Raw genomic sequence first — 18,179 nt, 5'->3', positions numbered from 1 at the left:
TTAGCTGTAAAATTAACGTGAAAAGAAATCATGAGAAAAACAACAGTTGCAGCGAGGGAGCTTTAAATCATATTTATAAATATTCGGATTTATCGAGCTTCTTTCTAGTAGTATTAGAAAGAGTCAGCTATTCTAATAACTATTGCAAAATTTGCAAAATGATGCAGATAATTTCTCCTTTTGTTTGATCCGCTGTACTTCATTTTGTTAATTATTAATTGTCGGACACTCTCTGTAAAAATTGATGTTTCAGGTACATTTAGTTTGAACATTTCTTTCTCAATACAGTTTGGAAGCAGCCGATAGTCCAATAAGAAAACTTCTTCATTCAATTGCATGAAAAAGTAAATGTTTAAGCCATATTAAAACCGAGTATACAGATATAATTGAATAGTGATAGAAATGACAATTCGATTCACAACTTTTCTATAGATAATTTTATAGATAGTTTAATTAGTCAGAAAGATAATAGCAACAGGTATAACAACAGATATAATGTTATTATTTATTATCGTAAATTTTTCCTGAACGTATGAATAAAATTGTGAATTATTATGAAACTAACAAGTATTTAACTCAAAATGACTCTAATTCATTTCAATTTGAATAACATTCTAGATGAAACTTTAATTCCAGGTAACATAAAAAAATAACACTGAAACTTTGAGTAATTTGATATTACTCAGAATTAATAAATTAATTATATATAACTATACAATGATATTTTGTAATTAATTAAATAATTTCAATACAAATAAAACAAGTTGCGTGCGCGTGTGTGAAACTTGGTTTTTTGCTGCTAAAATTCCAAACTATTGCAATTTCTCTGGCTGTTTTTTAAATGTCCATTACATAGAATGAATATTGATAAACTTTTTTATATAATCTGATATGTAAATATGTACTGTATATGTGAAATATACTTACAAATAAATAATATATTCATTATATGCAATGGAAAGCGCGCACACACGAGCACATATACATATTTAAATTTTAATTTGAAATTCAAACTGTATTGTCGTAAAGTTTTACAATTGGACATGTGTGTTATGCAATATGAAACCATCTGCGACTTTTCTTACTCTGTATTGTAAAATATGCTTAAAAATATATAGTTTATTATATAACAATGAAACAACATATAATCAGTATATATATTGTTATTTGAAAGAAAAAGTATCATCAGGATTAGTACCCAAATATTTTACTTCTCACATTTTTTTTTCAACTAAAGGACTAGCATTTAATTTCACATTGCATAATGATGTATTTAATATTAATTAAAACATTCACAAGACTTGATGAGATATTTCTGACCTACGATGAACTTTCTCAGCTTGAAATGAAATCGGCGTATTTATTGCCGCCGAAAATGGCTGGCGAACGTTATTCAAGAAATACGAACAATTCAACCATGAACAATGATCAGCAAGTATAATCAACTAATTGCGAGTTTTGGTAGAAAATTTGTTACGCGCAGACATGTAAAAGCTCTCTTCCGCGCGCGATCACAGTGCCTGAAGATACGCGCAGATCTTTCAATCTACACGAACAATTAAGTGCTACAATTCGACTAGAATCGGATTGCAACGATTCGTTGATTTTAATCGCCTACAGAGGTAGGGCCGATAGGCGCAAGGCGTTTATCAGGTACCTCCTCACCTAGAAGGAAACCCTCTGGGACTTCTTCCTCCCGCGCCGGCTCTGGCGGTGCTGAAACGTCCTGACCGTGTTGTTTCAGATGATCTTTCAGAGCAAACGCTCGGCCATACGATGCGCCGCATATGTAACAGCTGTACTTGAGGTTGTTGTCCTTTTTATGGGTCTGAATGTGCGAACGGGCGGCATAGAGCGACGCGAATGGTCGCGAGCACTCGGTGCATCGAAACGGCTTCGTATGACTGTTCTTATGACCAGCGAGTTGCACTCGCGTCTTGAACGTCTTCGGGCAGTACGGACACGTGTAGGCGCGCGCGTCGCCATGCGTCAACATATGATGATTATAAACGGAGGAGGCCTTGAAGCGTTTACCGCAATGTTGGCAGGTATAGGGTCGCACACCCGTGTGCGTACGCATGTGTAATGTCAAGCAGTAGGACACGCGGAAGGTCTTGCCGCAGACCTGCAATCAGACAATCAGTTCTTTCTATCTGGTGCAATCACTGATAAAGAAGGGGGGGGGGGGCGGAAGGACAACATTATTATTAGTAAAAAAACCGAGTTTTTCTTCGCGCTTTACCACAACGGTAAAACTTTTCACACGTTTATATTGATTATAATTTAATTTCGTATTATCAAGTCGGGTTTTATTTTAATTAGGAAAGTTACTTTTGAAAAATAACTCGTTAAACCCATTTGGAAAAATAGCTCAAGTTATTGAGAAAGCAGCGGGTCGTTACTTTTTCATCATCAAGTTTTCAAGATTTGTTATATAACGTACAAAGTAATGATAACAGCGACAATTCTACTCATTACTCAATAAATGCGATTGTAAACATTATTGATAAAATAATAATGACGTTATATAAATTATATCGGAAAAAGTACGTTATACATATTTTTTTTTTTCAACATGCAAGATCGTTTCTATATTTTATATTGAAAAATATCAATTTACGCGTCTCCATTTACCTCACAAGCGTGTGGCTTCTCCCCCGTGTGAATTCGTTCATGCTTGACCTTTTCGTGAGGTCTAGTGAATCTACGACCACAATGCTGGCATTGATAAGGTTTTTGACTTTCACCAGCTTCCATCGTCGCCGTCGTTATCGTAGTAACTGAAGTTGCAGTCGTCGTAATCGCTAATGTCGTCGCTGTCGTTGTTTCAGCCGAGGTTGGGACTGAGACGGGCGGTGACTGCGGAGGCGCCAGTTCAGTGTGCACTGCTGCGTGCATCGCTAGGCTGTCCGAAGAATCAAATTTTCTGTTACAGACAGCGCACGTTACTGAGTCGCCTGTATGCAATGCCATGTGCGCATCTTTGTACGATTCAGATAAAGTCTTACCTGCGTAAAGTCGTATAACAATATTTAAGTATCTGTGAATATTCAAGAGCTAAAATTGCAATTGCTTGGATTTTATTACCGCATTCGGGGCAAGTGAAGGTCGCCGTAGGAGTTCCTTCGGGTGCGTCTACATGCCTAGCTCTCACAGGAGCGTGCATTCTCGAATGTAGTCGCAAACTTTTATGAGAGCAGAATTCAGTGCCGCACGTTGTACAAATGAACGTCTTTTGACCGGGATCGGCCTGATTTTCATGTACTTTCATATGGAGTTGCAAGGCTTTAGGGGTTGCGAAGCTTTGATCGCAATGGTCGCAACGATTGTTACCGTGCAAACAGGCGTGCACGCGAAAGTTTCCCAATTTCGAGAACTGCTGCAAGCATTGATTGCATTTATACATTCGCAACGGTGTGGACGCCAGGCGCTTCTCCCGTACCTGTGCACACAATATTACACACTGATTCTCTTGTTACATGCCGAACATTTTAGGCGCAAATCTTTTTTCACTCGCACCTTAATGCCTTCCACGTTTGAGAAGAATTTCTCAATCATAGGAGCTTTCGCTGATTGTGACGTCGCGACTTGAATCGGCGTTCGGTCCCAAAATCTCTCGATTTGTACTACTTTCCTGGTATAAAGCCTACCTTCGCTGTCGATGCACTCCTCCGTACGCAACGTATTCATAGTTTGCTTTTGCCGCGTATTAACGAGATTTTCTGAGTTTTCAGACACTGTAGACATTGCATTTACAGGCACTGTCGTCGTCAGATCGTCCAATTGCTCCGCCATTTCCAGTAAGACTTCTTGCCCATCATGAAACTGTTTAATGTGCTCCAAGACGGAATTGAAACTTATATCACAACTGGTGCAACTATATATTGCATCTGAGTCCATCTGTGAAAGATTATATACTGTAACTGCAAAGCCAAAAATGACTCTTATCAAATATTGCATGAGAAGTCATCTATTAATCATTCACAAGTCATCCAATGTAACTTCAATATTTTTACCTCGCACAGTTCTTGCTTGATACGCAAAAGACCAGCTTCATCTAACTCTCCCACATCGTTTATGCGATCCACGTTGATGAAGGTTGTGACATCACCATCTAGAAGCTCAGAATTTTCTGACAACATAGCGATCATATTCTTGTCTAGGAGTGCCTCTTTGCGCTCTGTGACACAATTCGATACAGGAATAGCCACTAATCCTTGAGATGATTGCGGTCTTCTTTGCTTCTCACCACCAAAACTGCGAAGATCTTCAGATATCTTGAAATCCAGAGAATTTTCACCTGGTTGTGTTCCGTCCAATTCCAGTTTTTCTACGACTTTAATTTCTCCTGATATTTATATTAGAGACAACGTTTAATTTTTCAGAATTGTGCATAACAACAACTTTACGAACCATTTTCATCAACTTGTATAGTTTGCGGGTCACCAACTATAACAATTCCGGTGTCATTCACAGTTGCTAGAAAGCTTCGATTGATCTGCTGTACTTTAACATCCTAATAAAATTAATTAATTATTGCAAAATATCATTATATATGATGTTAAGTTAGCAATCAATCATCTTAAATACACGACAATAAAATTTTTTAATTATCCAGCTTTATTCAAGCATCTGTATGTTATTGAAGACAATAACGGACAAATTTTATCAATTAAAGAAGCTTCTATAGATGGCCATTTTCAGTCATTAATATCTCTAGTTGTTTGCAAAATAGTTTTTCGTTCACCTCAATTTGTTCCTCACCAAATTTGAAACATCCTATATATATTTTAGTTATTTAGCTCTCTGAGAATATTGAGTCTAAATTTTATCGATTTCTTTTAATCACAGACTAAGAATTATGGTATTTTATCAAATTAATAAAATCTTTCACTCAAACATTGATATAATTTTCACTTTGCAAAAAGTTTTGTTTCAAAGTTTTCGAAACTCGGAAAAATGTTCAAGTTTTAGTCAAGACTGTTATTTTTCAAGATTTTAAGAGGTTTTTATACATATATAAAGAATTTAGAAATTGCAAAATTCTTTTTACTCTACCAACCGCTAGAATATTCATTTTATTTTCCGACTCCTCGTTGACTTTTCGAGCTTTATCCATCAAGACTTCGGTTTTGATCTTGCGCTGCAAACCTTGTTGGCACTTGTCTAAATGCTGGATAAGCGCCGTCACAGAATCAGAACGTTGCGAACAGCCAGGACAATAGAGATTGTCCGTTATACTTAATAGATGATACTTCAAAGATTGAGGGTTGTTGAAGGTTTCGCCGCAACACATCGGACAGACAAGATTTAGCGAGCCCATAATTGACTTGGTCAACTTCCCGAAAATCAAATTCGAACCGCTTCGCGCTTTCAATGCGCAACTTAACCTAGCGAGAGACGTTGAAAAAAGTGTTCACCACCGTTGGAATTAATCCGTAGAAATGTCATCTTATCTGTAAACAGTTTGCCGATTCTTCTAACTAAATTGCTCACTAAATAAACTCTCTTCTTCCCGAGTAATCCACACTACAACCTAGTCACGGCAATAACAAATCCACTAGAGACAAACTTCAGCGTAAACAAATGCCGCACATAATCGTGAAGTTGGAATATTGATAAGTGAATCGCGAAGTCAGCCATTAGAGTACAACCTGCTCACGTGACCACCAGAACTTCCGCTTTAGGGTTCGTAATTTTTCGACCGTGTGCCCTCTCGATAAAGTTATTATTAAATTACAATTCTTATTTCACTCTTCTTGTATCTCTCCTCTTTCCGTCCCTGAGAAATGTTTCAATATTCAGTTGAAAAAAAAAATAACATCTCTCTTCTGTCATTTCATGTAATTTCTTTTATTTCTTAACCTTCACTTATTTTATATTTACATAAAGTACTTGTACAAATTAGTGAAATGTTTACTTAATTGTAAGTTTTAGGAACTTATTTATGAATCTTTTCGTGATAACCGTTATATAATATTTTAAAACAATTTTCCAGATTGACACTCATATAAAATACTACTTTTTCGACTCACAAACTCGAACTCGACTTTTTCTACTCACAAAGCTTGAATAAATAATCAATTAAAGATAATTTAAATAATTAATGGAAAAGCCTATATACTCTAATCAGCGTGTTCATGCTGTGCATTGCTCTCGCGCCAAGTGTTCTGAATAACTTCGACAAATTGCTGCCACCATCTACTGCGTGATATGAAATATAACATGCAAGCAATATTGAATATCCATGATAGAACAAGACAGTAGTCCGTTTCGTTAGAAGGTATGCTTGAAACTGGTCCAGTGAAGTCTGCTGATGTAACATACAATGAACCATTTGATTGTAAATTTGTCAAGTGAGATGCAAATTTGGCAAATGATTCCAAAGTATAAACTGTATCGTTGAATTTGGCGACGGGTTTGCCATTATGAACTAGCATCAATGTTGGTACTCCAACTATTCCATATTGTGCGTTGAAGCTAAAATGATGTTTCAAGTGAATACCAAAAAATAGTAGAATCGTAATATAAATCTCTTACCTTTGATGCTTTATGGCATCGATAGCCACAGCTTTCATATAAGGAAATGACCGAGGTATGGCATTGAAATGTGGTGCGGCTTGACTGCTGAAGACGCATGATCTAGCATAAAATAATACTAAAATACAGGTCCCTGGCAATTGCTTGCTATCTTTGCCACTTCTTGAGCGATTTGATGGTCCAGGTTCCAGGATCAATAATTCCATGAGTCTTGTCGCATTGACAATCTATAATGTATAAAAGAAATGATAAAGACTATCGGGGCAAATCTTTCATTTGTCGAGCCAAAAATCTTGGAGCAGATAATTTACTCGTAAATCGTTAAATTAAGAATTTTTCATCTTACATTAATTTAGTTAACGATATGAACAAAATTATTGCTGTTTCATCATTCTGTATGGAAAACTTTTTTACGTAATTAAGTGCAATTAACTGCTCCAAAACTTTTATCTCATCCCAATAATAAAATGCTATTTCTTGCAAAACCTCAACAGGACCATAGACCTTCTCCAATGAACAGTTAACTTTAGTAATATTTGTTGAAATAGTATCGGTAATGTTTGTTGTTACTTCAGCACTTATTTTTACATTATCATTTTCTTTATCTGCATAAATTTGTTCGCTCTTTTCTTGGTTGAAAGCATCTTTGAGTTTAGCTTGCACCAGCGATTCTTCCATATTTTCTTTGCCATATGTGATACAAACTAAAAAATACAAAGAGAAGGAGAGAGAAATAACAATGAACATATTAATTTAAAAAATTAAATAACTGAGAAAATTAATTCTTATAAAGGTAAATAAAGGTGAATAAGAGTATGCGATAATTTTTTTGTAAGATTATATAATCCATACTAAGTAACAGAAATTAATTAGCCCTTACCTAAAGTTATGAAAAATACAACAATATGTATAGAATTTAATCCTAAAAAATACATCTTGTATATATAGTATAGTTTGTATCAACAAATTATATAAGTAATATATAAGAAAAGCGAATTTGCACTATTTGTTAATTCCAATCTGATAATTTATTGTAGCTCTCTAGAAATAGCTTTACCTATAATGTAGAAACAAAGTATGAATATAACCTATAAGAAAGGGAATATAATTAATAATCTATATATTAATATATTCTTCGAATTAATATTATTTTGTATATTATACACCCAAAATACTAGATCAAATATAATCCATGATCATTTTAAATGAAATTGTATTTAAATTTGTACACGTACCTTACACAACATTCTTTAAACTGTTAAAATACTTCCTCACTTCTTATCAGTCACAATAATTTTGCACCGCTTTTGTACACAATACTGTGAAACAGTTAAATATAAATTGATTATTTTCACATGTATAAATGTCTCATGAACGTTCAAAATATCCAGACCAAACCGAGACCAAACTCCGGTATCTGCTAACTTTCATAATAATCATAATGGATGATATATCACCATTCGAAAAAAATTGAAGGTTAAATGTTTTCGTCTCACACTCCCAATTCCGGGATACGTTCGGGAACATCGCCCGCATGCTCTCTCTTTATTTCACTCTAGTATCTCTCTTACTCCAATGTAGTGGGGTGCACTCGAGTAACGTTTTTCGCGTACGCACCCCTGGTTTCGAGCCAGGTCATTTTAATACGTCGCACGACGAATTTGTGTGGTCAGATACACAATTTCTGTCTAGAGAAAAATTTAGGGGCCCTTGAAATTCTCTATGCTCAACAGCCAATCAGCACACCCGACAATGCTCGACGCACGTAATACCAGCCTTAAAGCAAGATTGCGGATTACAAGAGATGGCTACATATCACTCGAGAAGATAACGTAGATATTAGGAAGCTAATAGCTTTGTGTGTTACACCGTGTTCCTCGTTAGAGGGCACCTATAATTATTAAGACGTTTTTAGTTCATCTGGAAAAATACGTTATATAACAGTTACATTGTTGAATAGGAAATTATAACAAACAGTTATATAAGTGCAATTTGCTGGAATATATATGGAAATTCATTATATATAATCAAAAATAAGTTTATAGTTGTGACAACTGTCAAAGTTATATAGCTAATAATAATATAACAGAAATAAATGATTAAAAAAAATAGTTGTCGGAAATAGAAAAAGAGCTTTAATGCATTTGAATATTCCCGTGCTAATGAAACGTACTTCCTTCAGTCTACAATAGGTGCTCTAAGAAATTGAGCAATCACGGTAAATTATTCTTCTCACATTAGATTATGATTGGTCAATTTCTTAAGGCACCTTTTGTAGACCGGGGTCGAGACGATTTCTCGTGACTTCATAGTCGCGAGGTTGGTAAGCTTCGGCAACTGCTACTTGAAAGCAGTCAACGATCGCGCTGCATTGTGGCGATCGAATGGCCGCCTCGTTCGATGTATGTCCATTCTGTTCTTCTGTGATTAGTTTTACTTTATCCGGTGGTATCCCCGCGAACGGTATCTTCCGTCGATCTGGTAAGTCAATCGACCGAACCTCGATTGGGAGGTCCCGCGCTAATTACTTACCGCGCGTGGAATTTATTGCGCGAACGTGCTGCTGCCGAGACGGGCCGGTGATTTGTTTTTCATTAAATAACGCACGGCTCGCCGAGCACCACTGAAAATCGCGAGCCCGATCGTGCCCTTGGCCGACGCGTTCATAGGGTATATTGAGCGGACGGTCGAACTAGCTAACAAGTGTGGTGTACAGTACTTTGTCAAGATACCAATTTGCATGTAAGATCAGAAACTTATTCCTTATTCTCTCCGCTGGTCACTAGGTTAGCGTACGTTTAACGGGAAAACAAATAGTAATAAATACGGGGCTGGCATTTGAGATTGGGTGGCTTTGTAGCGCGGAATTCAATCGCACCATCATCATGTTTTCATCCTGTTCGGGCTTAATATACTTTTTCCGTTGGAACGAATGTGCAAAATATAGTTTAGGAGAATGTAACGATATAATTTTGCAATCGTATGTTTAACTCTTGTGTCAGTACACTAGAAAAAGGGATCAGATTGGTGCAAAAGAATCTGTCTTACTCGCAGAATGGAAATCGTCAGGACAGAATCACATCTAAAAACATGGAAAAACAATATGACATTAAATTTAGAATAGATACCCATCCATTGACACAAAATATGTACTGTAGAAATATATCAATTATTGTATTCAATTTTCTTGATCGTCGACTTTGCTACTTGGTATACTTATTGTGTCCTTGATACAGAGATGAAAACAGTATTGAGCAAGTTTACTTGCGTAATACCAAAGACTATCACTATGATTAAGTTAGAAAAAAATTCTTTATCTCTTTATGTAATTATCAAGTCGTTACGTATAGCTTGCAAACGGGAGAATATCTTATTCAAGAAAGAAAAGAGAATCTCCGCTAGTTCTTATTTCTTTTGATTTTTATGATACTAAAGGAAATTATATAAATTATGACTTTATTTTGCAAATATGTTGTACTTAGGCCTATATTTTGGACATGCTTACAAAGATGTTAGCACGCTAACAAATCAACTTATTGGTAGCTTTGAATAGGAATTTTGTTTGTGTGATTTTTTCTAACAGAGTATTGTTGTCGCTACATTTAGAATACAAGCGATAATGCTGAAAATGCTCACATCTCTTGTTAGCACGCTACATTGTTGTAAGCGTGTTCAGAATACAGGTCTTACTTTGTTATTATCTTACTGTACTGTTTATATTTTTTTCTGTCACATTACTATAGGTTTAGTGACATAGCAACAATATTAACATTAACCAACGTAATATTGAGATGGAAAAGAGTGCTGATGGCTTGTTTCGTGCTGAAAAAAATAATGGTGCTGAGGAAGCAGCCATGGATATTGTAAATGTTGATGAGAGGGTGGCTATTTTAGATGCAGGTGCACAATATGGAAAAGTGATAGACCGAAAAGTTCGTGAATTAAATGTTCATAGTGAAATTCTGCCACTTGATACACCCGCATTTACTTTACAAGAGAAAGGATATAAGTAAGATTCGCACATATTCTCTATTGATAATATCACCATAATATATATATACATATATATATTATTGTGATTTTGTACATAAATTTCGTGTTACTTGAATTATTTATTTCATCAATGCTCACATCGATCGTTTTAGGGCTATTATCATTTCTGGAGGCCCTAGTTCTGTATATGCTGAGGATGCACCTAGGTATGACGCTGACATCTTTCGAATAGGAATTCCTGTGCTAGGTATTTGTTATGGGATGCAGATGTTAAACAAAGAATTCGGCGGTACCATAACCAAGAGAGAAGCTCGAGAGGATGGCCAATATCCCATTGAAGTTGATACCAAGTGCCTGTTATTTAAGTAAATTATGATCTCATATTAGAAAATATCTAGTAATGAAATTAGTCCATCATACTTTTTCCTTTGTGAGAATGATAAAAATCGTAAGGGAGGAAAAACATGATAAATTATTTATTTTAGGGGCTTGGATAAGGATCAAATGGCATTGCTAACACATGGAGATAGCATAGACAGGGTGGCTGAATTTTTTCGTACTACTGCCAGATCGTCAAGCTTCGTAGTGGGTATAGCAAGCGATAAAATGAATCTGTACGGGGTGCAATTCCATCCGGAAGTAGATTTGACACCCAACGGAAAAACAATGCTACAAAACTTTTTATTTGGTATCGCTGGCCTTACGGGTAATTATACGCTCCGCGATCGGGAAACGCAATGTATCCAATACATCAGGAATACTGTAGGCGACAAAAAGGTTTTGGTAAGCGATTGACAAACACTTTAGTCCGCGTTACGAAAAAGTCTAAAATGTGTGTGTAGAACGTAGTTTCGCGAAGAAACCAACCAATTTCTACAAGTTTTGTGTTCTGGAAGATTTGAGAAATTCTTGTCGCAAATTTCTGGATGATCTTACTCTGGACTTTTTTTGTTTATAGTCTCTCTTTCTCTCTACACACACACACACACACACACACACACATATAGAATGACGAGCACCTGAAATTTTTTTTTATTTAAAATTACCTCTAGAGAACACACAGTGTTAGAAGTTTTCCTTGCAGAATATATATCAGTAATAAATCGTCGTATCGATTGACGAATACATCGGAATTTTTTTTGAGATATAACCACTCAAAAGCCTATTTGGTTTCTAGTTACTGGTAAGCGGTGGGGTGGATTCGACGGTATGCGCAGCATTGTTACATAAAGCTTTAAACAAAGAACAAGTTATAGCTCTACATATTAACAACGGCTTCATGCGCAAGGGAGAAACACAAGCGGTGGAACAAAGTTTAGCACAACTAGGCGTTAAGCTGAAAGTAGTGAATGCTGGTCGTTGCTTCATGCAAGGCACGACGACTGTCCCTCTGGATAACATCGGATCCATGATGAACGCTAATGTAACCAACAATAAAGGGATATGTGGTACGGCGAGTAGCCCGCGCACTAGATTAACGAAGATGTTGTGCGAGGCCACCAATCCGGAGGAGAAACGGAAGATTATAGGGGATGTTTTTGTAAGAGTTGCAAACGAGACAATGGCGGAAATTGGCTTGAAGCCAGAAGATGTTTTTTTGGGACAAGGCACTCTGAGGCCTGATCTCATAGAAAGTGCAAGCGCCTTAGTCAGTGGTAGGCTTCTGATATGTACATCCGTATACTTAATATATTCTCCTTCTCGTTCTATTAGAAGCGAAAGAACTCGGTCTAAAATTTTTGCGAAAAAGGTCGAGTTTACGAATGTGTTCGCAAGTATTGACCACAACATGGGTCTTTTTAACATATTTCGGAAAAAATTTTTCTGTCTTGACGTCGATAATTCCGACCAGGCGTCTTAATGTACCAGGTTGAACTTTTTGAGTGAAATAAGTTGAAGAGAGAAAGTTTTAACGCAGCAAAAAGAACATTAGATAAAAACGAGCAAGTTTTGGTAAATCTGATCGGTAACGTGAGTTTTGCTTACTTAGGTAAAGCAGACGTCATAAAGACACACCATAACGACAGCGAACTCGTGCGAATACTACGAGCGCAAGGACACGTGGTCGAACCGCTGAAAGATTTTCATAAAGACGAAGTGAGACAGTTGGGGTGTGATCTCGGTTTGCCAACGTCACTCGTCGCACGTCATCCATTCCCCGGTCCTGGACTTGCAATACGAATTCTTTGCGCGGACGAGCCCTATATAGAGAAAGATTTCTCCGAGACGCAGGTACGACCTCACGAGCTAAACCTTTGGTCCATTAATCTTCTAAATCCGCTTTGTAGGTCATAGTGAAAATAATGGCGGAGTACGAACAGATGCTGCAGAAGAAACACGCCTTACTGAATCGCGTGGAAGGTGCTACCAGCGAGGTCGAGCGTCAACATCTCCGCAGAGTCTCCAGTCATCGTCATATCGCGGCGACTCTCTTGCCTATTCGCAGCGTAGGAGTTCAGGTAAACGAAAAACCACGGGGAGCCACACTGAGCGAATTTGAGAAAAATCTCTCTGAATTGACAGGGCGACCGAAGAAGCTACAGCTATGTGGTAGGTCTATCGTGCGAGGAGATTGTATCCGAAGGGGTGGATTGGGAGGACATGTTGTTCCTCGCGAAGCTGATTCCGCGTGTGTGTCACAACGTGAATCGCGTGTGTTACATCTTCGGGCCGCAGCTCCATCATCCAATCCAGGACATCACGCCTACGTATCTCACTTCGAACGTGATAGCGACTCTGCGGCAGGCAGACCACTTAGCCAATCAAGTGTTTGCCGCGAACGGTTGTATGGACGCCATCAGCCAGATGCCGGTTGTTTTAATTCCCGTACACTTTGACCGCGACGCGGCATGTCGAACGCTGTCATGTCAACGTTCCATTGTGCTTAGGCCATTCTGTACTAATGATTTCATGACTGGGACACCCGCCATCCCTGGGAAGGATTTACCAATACATGTGAGTTGGTTTTTACAAATGCATAGACCATTATTTAGCTGTTTATTTACGATTTATTTCATTGTTAGTTATCACACACAATTATTTCACACAGCAATAATCTTTCCTCTCTCGCAGGTGGTGAAGAAAGTGGTAACTGAGATATCCACGGTGCCCGGAATCTCACGCGTTTTGTACGACTTGACGTCTAAACCTCCGGGGACCACCGAATGGGAGTAATGAACGCTTATCTCGCTCCTTTCTATTTTTTCACCATCCCTGCGCGACTACAAAGCAAAATATATATATTTCAAATATATATACATATATATGTGTGTGTATATATATATATATGTATAACACACATATATATACGTGTGTGTATATATATATTACGAAACAACACACGAATTCGAGGTTGGAGACTTCTTACTAATTTATATATGACCTTTGAGCAAACTTTTTCAAAGACATGCATTAACAAGTCGTGTATTAACAGGCTTCTCTAGAAAGAATGACATTTGATTGAAATTTCAAGGTAAGTATCGTGTTTGCTTGTAAATAGGTTTCTTAATTACACACTCAGACTTACACATTGTAAAAAAGGAAGAAACGAAGAAAAAGTGTGTTAATTTATTAAAATTTGAAATTTTGTATTCAATCGCCGTTATTACATTTTGAATCGTTACATCCGATTGACGGTACCATTAGATTACTGTTGTACTCGATCTGCATATAACGTTGAACGTGTCTCACCGTTCTTCTGTATGTCCTATGCCAAATGCAGTTCCCAGTTTTCGTTGTACATCTACAAAACAGGCGGACATATAAGTAAGTTAATGTGTATCATGTGCCGAATATTTTTTATTTATCGTTCATGAGCGAGTAAAGCGATGTTTATTCCTTAAAAATCTGCAGTATTCTTATTATCCATCTGTTATGACGTCGTGAATCCGTTATTAACGCGCGATTACCTGTGCATGGTTTTCAACAAGATATGCAAGTCCGCGATACGTTTCTTCTGCGGAAGCATGCTAAGAAACGTTGCAAGTGACAGAAAGTCCACTTCATTCACGGCATTAGACTTGGTGACCCACGTTTGTATCTGTATCTTTACCTACGGAAAGTCACGTTTAGCTTGGATAGCTAAAGGAACGTTACACGATGTAATATATATTTTAACTTTTCAGTGTAATTTTTATTCACGTACGTATTAATCGACGTCAAGTTTATACATAATCAAGCGAGACTGGTTCTTCGTTGAGAATTCTAAACGCGATGTTTACTTATAAAAAGTGGAGGAATTTTCATTTGGTCTTATACTGAAGAAGATGCGTTTTGAAAGCAGAATTTCAAGTATTAATCTTTTTGTTCTCTTCGGTTCAATATATAGGAAAAGTTTTAATCATATTTCTTACTAATATCTCGACGATATATCTAGATATGAAGAAGAGGTTTGTTTACGAACCATAGTTCTAGGTTTGAAAAGCGACCCATTTTCGAGTGTACAGTAAAAACGAGTGAAATATATGAAAACACGAGATCGTGTAATTGTTAATAATTCTCTTGGGATATCACTGACACGCTTTATTATTACGTATCTTCCGTGATTTTGTTCGCTACATTTTATTTTCGGTATTTAAATATCCGCCGATGCTAAAAGTATCGAAGGATCGAAACGTACTTCGCCACAGTGAATCTGAGCATTTGCAGATGAAAAACATCACCTTTCGAAAACCAAAATTGACCCATCTTTTACGAGAGAGATAACGCGTCTGGTAAAAAGACGTAAAACGGGGGGGATATATATATATATATATATACACCTGATACTTATATAAATATTACGGCAAATTGTAACAGGTAAACACAGTTTGTATTATTAGCGCGCTATAAAGAGATAGTTTTGTACAACATTATTGTTCAGCATTGGACGGGAATTTGTATGTGTGTGCGTGTGTATGTGTGTATGTGTGTGCGCATGCGCGCACCGGATCTCAAGCATAGAACGCAAAAGCTCAGTTCCTATTCGACACTTTTTGTCCTAACGAATGATTATGCATTACCTGTTGTAACGGGAGATCAAAGAGATGGTTCACAAGATTGATCAGCATTTCCTGATGTTTGTCTACGTTCTCACTGTTATGTAAAATACTTAAATTCTGTAAAATAAAGGTATCGGCTTTATCCACTAGAGCGTTATTGCGTGGAATCTCAATCCGACGACTCGTTTCAGTACGTATCGCCGCTTCGTCGGTACTGCCGTGTGGCGTCGCATCCCACATTCGCGAGATCCCAGTTTCTTTTTCATTCATATCGTCTACAATGTGTCTCGCATTCCCTCGGTCGAAGTTGTTCGCTTCTCTTTTCATGTTGCAATATATCCGCACGTCGCGCCGTACGTCGGGGTGCAAGTCACTGGCCATTAACGCCGACAGAACATTCGGGTCCACTTGCGATGCGTTCTCATCCGTCGTGTTTTTCTCAGCGTTTCGTTCCTTGTTCTTTTTGTACTCGTCGAGTATTTCATTTCGTATATCTCGAGGCAATTCGATCAACACGGACATATCGAGGTCTTGGATTCGCGGCGGCATCTCGTACTTGGATGATTTTCCGCCGCTTGGCTTCGTGTGCTTGAAGAAATTCTCCTGAGACGTTTGTTTCCCCACAGTTTTCTTGCCCGATTTCAGATTTTTCCTTCCAGTCGTGCTATTTTCACTCGCTTTCTTTTTCGCCTCGATCGTCGGTGCTTGAAATAAAGCCGCTGTCTGCTCGAAAGTTCGTGCCGACGGATCAGACGATTCTGCGGTCGACGACGGGCTATTCGCTTTGGATATCTCGCTGAGGTTCGAGTCGCGTTGACTTCTCTTCTTACCGTTATCTCCCGATATATTCTTATCGAAGAAATTTTTCAGACTCCCTTGCTTGGTCTTGCATATCTCCAGTCTGGATATCTGTATTCCGATTCCTCGCATGTCTTCAGGCGTTAGATGCAGTTGATTCCAAATGCTAATCACTTTCCTGCATTATGAAACGTGTGTTATGCGAAAACTCAAAGATAACGTACAATAGATTAACAGGCTTGAAAAAATGATTATGTACCCAGAATCAACGTATAATATTATTATTAATTACATGACAGATCCTTTGGGATATTCTAAGACGGAAGTTCAAATACGTCGAGAGAGATGGACCTTATTTATAGCGACTTTTCAATCTTCAACGTATCTTTGTGACTAAAATTTAAAGTAAACTTCTATAGAAATAGAGTCTGTTTAAAATTGATCGGAAAAAATAATTTTTTATTACCCGTTCGAAGTTTAGTTTGCCAAAATTCTCCTTTCTTCGATCGCTTGTATCTCGAAATTTTTGTACTTGAGAACTTTCGTCTCAGAACGTTCCAAAGAATATTCTGTCATGTCAAGCCAAAAGAACTCCGCGTTGACAGTAACGACACAATTTAGAACGACAAAATGAACAAATAGAATGCAGCAAATATTAAAAATGTTTCTCCTTCTTCATCTATCTTTTGGATCCGAATAAAGGGAGGAAAAAAGGAGAAACGCTTTGAAATAGTCGGACCGCAGTAGCGAAATTTTTCTTGCGTTGTGTTTTTATTGCCATTTCGTTTGCTTCACTGTGACGACATTATAAACTTGCTTAAAAATGGACGAAAACAAAGATTAGCTCGGAATTTTCTACGTGGAAGTATATTTTCTCACGCACGCATGAGCGCGCACACACACACGCTCTTTCTCTGGAAATTCCAATCACTTTCTAACAACATTAGGAAACTCGCATGAACATGTGATGAATGAACAGAGCAGCTTACTTTCTGACGATGCCGACGTCGTCAACGGGAGCTATAAGATTCTTGGACTTGGTGATACAATTGCAAAAGCCATGGCCCATGAACTTGGTGGTTTCTTGCGGCGCTTCCTCCGCCCTGATCATGAGTTTTAACGTGATGCATCTGCCCTTCGCACGAGCCGCTGTCAATCGGCCGCACACCTCCGTCGACAACTTGCTTAAGAAGTCGACAGCGTCCTCATTGTCTCGGAATCTTATACCGTAATTCACCTCGGCCGATACCGATTTCCTCACGTGTTCCAGATTCAACTTCGTGTCGCCCAGACCGCGACACATCTTGTACAACTGCCCGCCCATTTTCCTGCCAAACTCCTTCTGCAGGACTCCCAACGAGATCCTCTGCAATTCTTCGCATGTACGCACGTTCATCTCGCGCAACTTGTGCGTCATCGTTCCGCCGACGCCTAAAATTACAAACGAAGACTTCAGTACCTTAACTATTTATGTGGTTCTATATACAGGGTGGACCATTTTAATCCATCCAGTCGAATATTTCGAAAACCAAGCCCGGGAGAGAAAAATTTTTCAGACAAAAGTTGTTTGGTTTCGAGGGGACCATAAGACGGTACCATTAGTTTGACCTTGAAGAATTATTTGAAAGTCACATGAAGGTCACCTCAATTTTTTTTAATGGCATCCTCTATTTTTTATTATATATTCTTGTAGCTGACCTCGAGAGCTTTCCAAAACACTATAATGAAATGTTTCTTCATTGAGTACTTTTCGAGTTATAAAGCTCCAAAGTTGCAATTTGAAAATGCATGATGTGCTCTTTGACGTCCTAAACGGCCTTGGCGAGCTCTTAGTTCGAGGTCCCGGATTGTAGTATGATTCGGATGTTG

General features: G+C 37.8%; 4 protein-coding genes across 15 annotated transcripts in view; 1 reads left to right on the top strand and 3 right to left on the bottom strand.

Moving 5' to 3' along the window:
* Window positions 1-1,172: 1,172 nt before the first annotated feature.
* LOC106749173 (zinc finger protein 3-like) lies at window positions 1,173-5,747 on the bottom strand. 2 transcript variants are annotated; one of them, XM_014628337.1, is made up of 7 exons: window positions 5,063-5,747; window positions 4,414-4,516; window positions 4,017-4,348; window positions 3,520-3,900; window positions 3,088-3,442; window positions 2,635-3,008; window positions 1,173-2,125 (listed from the first exon to the last, which is right to left on the bottom strand). In XM_014628337.1, exons 1-7 carry the CDS (start codon window positions 5,321-5,323, stop codon window positions 1,607-1,609), a joined length of 2,325 nt encoding a protein of 774 aa, XP_014483823.1. In that variant the 5' UTR covers window positions 5,324-5,747; the 3' UTR covers window positions 1,173-1,606. The 2 variants fall into 2 exon arrangements, with proteins under 2 accessions (XP_014483823.1, XP_014483824.1); XM_014628338.1 differs by having other exon boundaries at window positions 4,017-4,336.
* An 82-nt stretch (window positions 5,748-5,829) lies between these two features.
* Window positions 5,830-8,195, bottom strand: LOC106749175 (thioredoxin domain-containing protein 15). 9 transcript variants are annotated; one of them, XM_014628343.1, is made up of 7 exons: window positions 7,934-8,193; window positions 7,776-7,859; window positions 7,598-7,628; window positions 7,421-7,462; window positions 7,027-7,244; window positions 6,541-6,767; window positions 5,830-6,480 (listed from the first exon to the last, which is right to left on the bottom strand). In XM_014628343.1, the coding sequence occupies exons 2-7, from the start codon at window positions 7,785-7,787 to the stop codon at window positions 6,126-6,128; spliced, it is 885 nt and encodes a 294-aa protein (XP_014483829.1). In that variant the 5' UTR covers window positions 7,788-7,859; window positions 7,934-8,193; the 3' UTR covers window positions 5,830-6,125. The 9 variants fall into 9 exon arrangements, with proteins under 9 accessions (XP_014483829.1, XP_014483830.1, XP_014483828.1 ...); XM_014628344.1 differs by having other exon boundaries at window positions 7,966-8,193; XM_014628342.1 differs by having other exon boundaries at window positions 7,998-8,193.
* A 686-nt stretch (window positions 8,196-8,881) lies between these two features.
* LOC106749174 (GMP synthase [glutamine-hydrolyzing]) lies at window positions 8,882-13,719 on the top strand. 2 transcript variants are annotated; one of them, XM_014628340.1, is made up of 9 exons: window positions 8,882-9,021; window positions 10,284-10,549; window positions 10,686-10,898; window positions 11,019-11,316; window positions 11,711-12,188; window positions 12,524-12,765; window positions 12,822-12,992; window positions 13,057-13,488; window positions 13,606-13,719. In XM_014628340.1, exons 2-9 carry the CDS (start codon window positions 10,332-10,334, stop codon window positions 13,705-13,707), a joined length of 2,154 nt encoding a protein of 717 aa, XP_014483826.1. In that variant the 5' UTR covers window positions 8,882-9,021; window positions 10,284-10,331; the 3' UTR covers window positions 13,708-13,719. The 2 variants fall into 2 exon arrangements, with proteins under 2 accessions (XP_014483826.1, XP_014483827.1); XM_014628341.1 differs by lacking the exon at window positions 8,882-9,021 and adding an exon at window positions 9,091-9,282.
* Window positions 13,664-18,179, bottom strand: part of LOC106749172 (DNA repair protein REV1) — a 9,208-nt gene continuing 4,692 nt past the window's right edge. The window contains exons 3-7 of one of the 2 annotated variants that reach the window (XR_001374820.1): window positions 17,300-17,741; window positions 15,534-16,488; window positions 14,442-14,584; window positions 14,060-14,275; window positions 13,664-13,754 (exon numbers count right to left, since the gene is read on the bottom strand). Coding sequence is in view for 1 of the 2 variants with exons in the window: in XM_014628336.1 (XP_014483822.1) it covers window positions 13,738-13,754; window positions 14,142-14,275; window positions 14,442-14,584; window positions 15,534-16,488; window positions 17,300-17,741 (1,691 nt within the window). In the remaining variant the exon portion in view is untranslated. The remainder of the gene's footprint in view (window positions 13,755-14,059; window positions 14,276-14,441; window positions 14,585-15,533; window positions 16,489-17,299; window positions 17,742-18,179) is intronic. The other variant, XM_014628336.1, reaches the window with a different exon arrangement.

Source organism: Dinoponera quadriceps, unplaced genomic scaffold (genome assembly GCF_001313825.1).
Source record: "Dinoponera quadriceps isolate SergipeBrazil2010 unplaced genomic scaffold, ASM131382v1 scaffold3196, whole genome shotgun sequence".
NCBI lineage: Eukaryota > Metazoa > Arthropoda > Insecta > Hymenoptera > Formicidae > Dinoponera > Dinoponera quadriceps.
The sequence above is the reverse complement of the archived record's forward strand: the minus strand, read 5'-3'. Positions and strand labels throughout refer to the sequence as shown.

Bases quoted from the DNA above. Each gene is read 5' to 3' on its own strand.
- LOC106749173 (XM_014628337.1), bottom strand. From the start codon at position 5,323: ATGGGCTCGCTAAATCTTGTCTGTCCGATGTGTTGCGGCGAAACCTTC. The intron at 3,443-3,519 runs GTGCGAGTGAAA...TTGTGTGCACAG, and splicing joins CAAACGTGGAAGGCATTAAG to GTACGGGAGAAGCGCCTGGC. The intron at 2,126-2,634 runs GTAAATGGAGAC...GTCTGATTGCAG, and splicing joins AGAAGCCACACGCTTGTGAG to GTCTGCGGCAAGACCTTCCG.
- LOC106749175 (XM_014628343.1), bottom strand. The intron at 7,463-7,597 runs GTAAAGCTATTT...TGTATTTTTTAG, and splicing joins ACTTTGTTTCTACATTATAG to GATTAAATTCTATACATATT. The intron at 6,768-7,026 runs GTTTTGCAAGAA...TATACATTATAG, and splicing joins AGGTCTATGGTCCTGTTGAG to ATTGTCAATGCGACAAGACT.
- LOC106749174 (XM_014628340.1), top strand. From the start codon at position 10,332: ATGGAAAAGAGTGCTGATGGCTTGTTTCGTGCTGAAAAAAATAATGGT. The intron at 12,189-12,523 runs GTAGGCTTCTGA...TTGCTTACTTAG, and splicing joins TGCAAGCGCCTTAGTCAGTG to GTAAAGCAGACGTCATAAAG. The intron at 12,993-13,056 runs GTAAACGAAAAA...CTGAATTGACAG, and splicing joins TTCGCAGCGTAGGAGTTCAG to GGCGACCGAAGAAGCTACAG.